Source organism: Corvus brachyrhynchos, unplaced genomic scaffold (genome assembly GCF_000691975.1).
Source record: "Corvus brachyrhynchos isolate BGI_N302 unplaced genomic scaffold, ASM69197v1 scaffold30, whole genome shotgun sequence".
NCBI classification, from domain to species: domain Eukaryota; kingdom Metazoa; phylum Chordata; class Aves; order Passeriformes; family Corvidae; genus Corvus; species Corvus brachyrhynchos.
Window position 1 is genome coordinate 1,424,401 of NW_008235742.1, and position 3,191 is coordinate 1,427,591.

At 67.1% G+C, this 3,191-nt stretch overlaps 2 protein-coding genes across 2 annotated transcripts in view; both read left to right on the forward strand.

Moving 5' to 3' along the window:
• Positions 1 to 3,191, forward strand: part of WNK4 (WNK lysine deficient protein kinase 4) — a gene marked incomplete at its 3' end in the record, with an annotated part of 7,216 nt that extends 4,025 nt beyond the window's left edge. The window contains 11 exon segments of the mRNA XM_017746987.1: positions 9 to 74; positions 156 to 272; positions 346 to 501; positions 776 to 833; positions 974 to 1,108; positions 1,245 to 1,819; positions 2,057 to 2,153; positions 2,266 to 2,374; positions 2,376 to 2,684; positions 2,799 to 3,001; positions 3,124 to 3,191. Of these exon segments, the coding sequence (XP_017602476.1) occupies positions 9 to 74; positions 156 to 272; positions 346 to 501; positions 776 to 833; positions 974 to 1,108; positions 1,245 to 1,819; positions 2,057 to 2,153; positions 2,266 to 2,374; positions 2,376 to 2,684; positions 2,799 to 3,001; positions 3,124 to 3,191 (1,893 nt within the window).
• PSME3 (proteasome activator subunit 3) overlaps positions 1 to 3,191 on the forward strand; it is a 21,680-nt gene that overhangs the window by 2,253 nt on the left and 16,236 nt on the right. The window lies entirely within an intron of this gene.

The following is a 3,191-nucleotide window of genomic DNA, read 5'->3' on the forward strand; positions in this document are numbered from 1 at the left end:
CCACCGCCCCCCCAAGGCGAGCCTCGGGGAAGCTGCTGCGGCGCCGAGCCCGCTCCAGGCTGCGCATCACCAACGTGAGTGCCACAGGTGCCAGGCGGGTGCCAGGCGGGTGCCAGGCGGGTTCTCCTGGGCTGAGCCAGCCCTGCTGCCCACAGATCTCCGACAAGAGCGACCGAGTGGTGGAGTGCCAGCTGCAGACCTACAACAACAAGATGGTGACCTTCAAGTTCGACCTGGATGGAGACAACCCGGAGGAAATTGCAGCCGCCATGGTGAGAGCAGGGTGAGGGTGAAGGTGGGGTCTGCCTGGCCGTGCTGGGTGCTGACCGGCCCCTCCACCCTCAGGTCCACAATGAGTTCATCCTCAAGTCGGAGCGGGACAGTTTCATCAACCGCATCCGGGACATCATCCACCGCGTGGAGACCCTGCTTCGCAAGGATGGGCGCAGCAGCACCGAGCTGCCCAAGGGCCCCGAGGCTGAGAGTGCTGTGGGCAGCCCCGTGAGTGCCAGCCTGGCCCTGCCAGTGCTGGGGAAGCTGCTGATGCTGAGCATGGCTTGGGGTGCTGCCTGGCCCCAGGGAGTCCAGGGGGAGGGGGCTGGGGTGCAGGGTCCTCCTGCGGTCACTTGCCCACTCCTGTGACAAGTCAAGGTGCTCCCCAGCCCAGAAGAGTCTCCAGCTCCTGTCCCCACAGGTGGTGGGGCCCAGCGGGGGCTTGGCACAGCCTGGCTGGGGCCTCTGCCCCAGTGCTGGGCTCAGCTCATCCTTCTCGCAGGTGGACCTGCAGCTGCAGGGGCTCTCACGCTCCATCTCCTCCTCATCCTCACTCAGTGGTACGTCTGTGCCCCTGTGCAGGCCCTTCCTGTCTCCCCCAGGCCCCATGCAGGGCAGGTGATGGCCTCAGCCAAGCCCAGAGGGTCTCAAAGGACATGTCCTGCCCCAGCTGAGCCTGGCTGTCACCCCTATGCCACAGACCTGAGCTGCACCAGTCCCAGCCTCCCTGTCCAGTCCCCTGTCCTGCCGTTGCTGAGCCGCTCCCCATCGGAGACCAACCTGGCCAGTCCTGCGGAGCCGCTGGCAGCCCCGGCACCCCTGGGGTCCCCCACAGGTACCAGCGCTGGCAGCATGGGCATGGTCATTGCACTGGGGCTGCCAGCTGCTCGCTGGCTTGAGGCTCCGGGGTGCCTGGCCATGGGGTCTGAGACAGCCCTTGGGGGCTGCTCCTGATGCTTCCCTCTCTGCAGGCTCAGCCCAGACCTGGCCTCTCGTCTCGATGACTCCTGCCTGGCTGACATCATCACCAGCACTCCCACTGACCCCCCCAAGGACCCCAGGGGGGCCTGTTCCCCCAGCCCTGCCCCAAGCCCTCCTGTCCCCACAGCCTCTCCCCACATCCCCTGTCCCCTATGAGCCCAGCAGTCCCCTGAGCCCCCCTGTGACCAGCACACCCTTGTCCCCCACTGCCCCCCTCTTGTCCCTGGCCAATGTCTTCTCCCTGGCAGTGATGACCGTGGCCCACACTGTCTCCTCCATTGCCAGCTCAGGCGGGCACCTCTACCCACCAATGCTGCCACGGCCACAGAGTCTTGTCCTGGGTGCCCCACGCTTTGTCTACCCTGACCCCACCAGCAGAGACAAGCCAGTCCCACCTGGCAGTGGGACCCTGGAGCCAGTGGGATCTGATGTCCCCACTGCCGGGGGTCCCATATCCTCCCTTCCCTCAACACCAGCCCCAGTGTGCCCCACAAGCAGAGAGCCCATGGGGAGTCCTCTGCAGTTGCTGAGCACATCCACATCTGGGAGTCCAGAGGGCAGCACGGTGAGTGTGGGTGTGCAAGGGCTGCCCAGGGCTGCTCGAGGTGGAGCTCAGTGTCAGGAGGGCTGGGTGGTTGCTGCAGATGCTGCCCTGGGATGGGATGGAGCCTCGTGGCTTGGGGAGCCACTGGGATGCAGAGAGGGCTGAGTGGGCGGCAAATCCCAGGGCACAGAAGCAGCAGGGGGAGGAGAGGACAGGAGGACTGGGGTGGGGCTGCTGGTGGTGCCCAGGTGCCCACAGGTGCTGCCCAGTGCCCCCAAGCCCAGCCACTCTCTGATCATCTCGGAGGCACCAGCCCCCAGCGTGCCCAAGGCCCAGCTCTCGCCCATCAATGAAGGTAAGGTGGGGCAGGGCCAGTGCTGTGCTGCGCAGCCGTGCCTGTGCCAGGGCACCGCAATGCCCCGGCCAGCCCATGTGCCCTGAACCCCACCAGCTGCCCCTGTCCCCAGCAGAAACCAAGCCCCAGGTCCTGGGCCGGTTCCAGGTGATGCCAGCCAAGGACCTGGCTGTGACCTCTCCAGTGCTGGGCAGCAGTGACGGGGAGCAGCACAGCACGGAGCTGGGGCCCCCCGCCACCCGTGGTCCCTGACACAGGCCACAGCTCAAGCAGTGACTTGGATGTGGTGCTGGAGGCAGCGGAGCAGGACCCCAAGGCTGAGGAGGTGTCAGCCGAGGGGGGCACGGTGCCTGTGGCACCAGTGGGGAGCGACCGGGAGGGCCCTGGGGAAGAGAGCACAGAAAACGTTCCGCAGGCCATGCTGAGCCAGGTGTGGCTGAGCTACTCTCGCAGTTTGTCCTATGTGAGCAGTGATGACACTGAGAGTGAAGACGAGGAGATCTGGGAGGAGCTGCAGAACCTGCGACAGAAGTGAGCAGGGGGGTGGGCTGCATCTGGGAGGTGACAGGTCTTCCCACCCAGCCCGCGTGCGTGTTCGCTGTCCCTTCCCCGAGGCCCCACTGCCAGCCCCTGTCTTCTCCCCAGGCACCTGGCTGAGGTGCAGCTGCTGCAGAGCGCCCAGAAGAAGGAGATCGAGGAGCTGTACCTGCGGATGGGGAAGCAGCCACCGCCAGGCATTGTCTCGCCCGCTGCGATGCTGTCAAGCCGCCAGCGCCGCCTCTCCAAGGGCAGCTTTAACCCCTCCCGTCGCAACAGCCTGCAGCGCCTGGAGCTGGCGCAGCCCGCAGGTGCCGGCCCCGCTCCCCACTCCCCGCAGGGCCCCCGGGCTGGGCGGGGGCCGCAGGACGGGGACCCCCGGGCTGGGTGTCGCACAGGCCCGTGCCCTCACTCAGGGCCGCTGTCCCTGCAGGCAGCATGCGCCGTAACTCGCTGAGCGGCAGCGGCACCCGACCGCCCGGGGCGCGCGGCGCAAAAGGG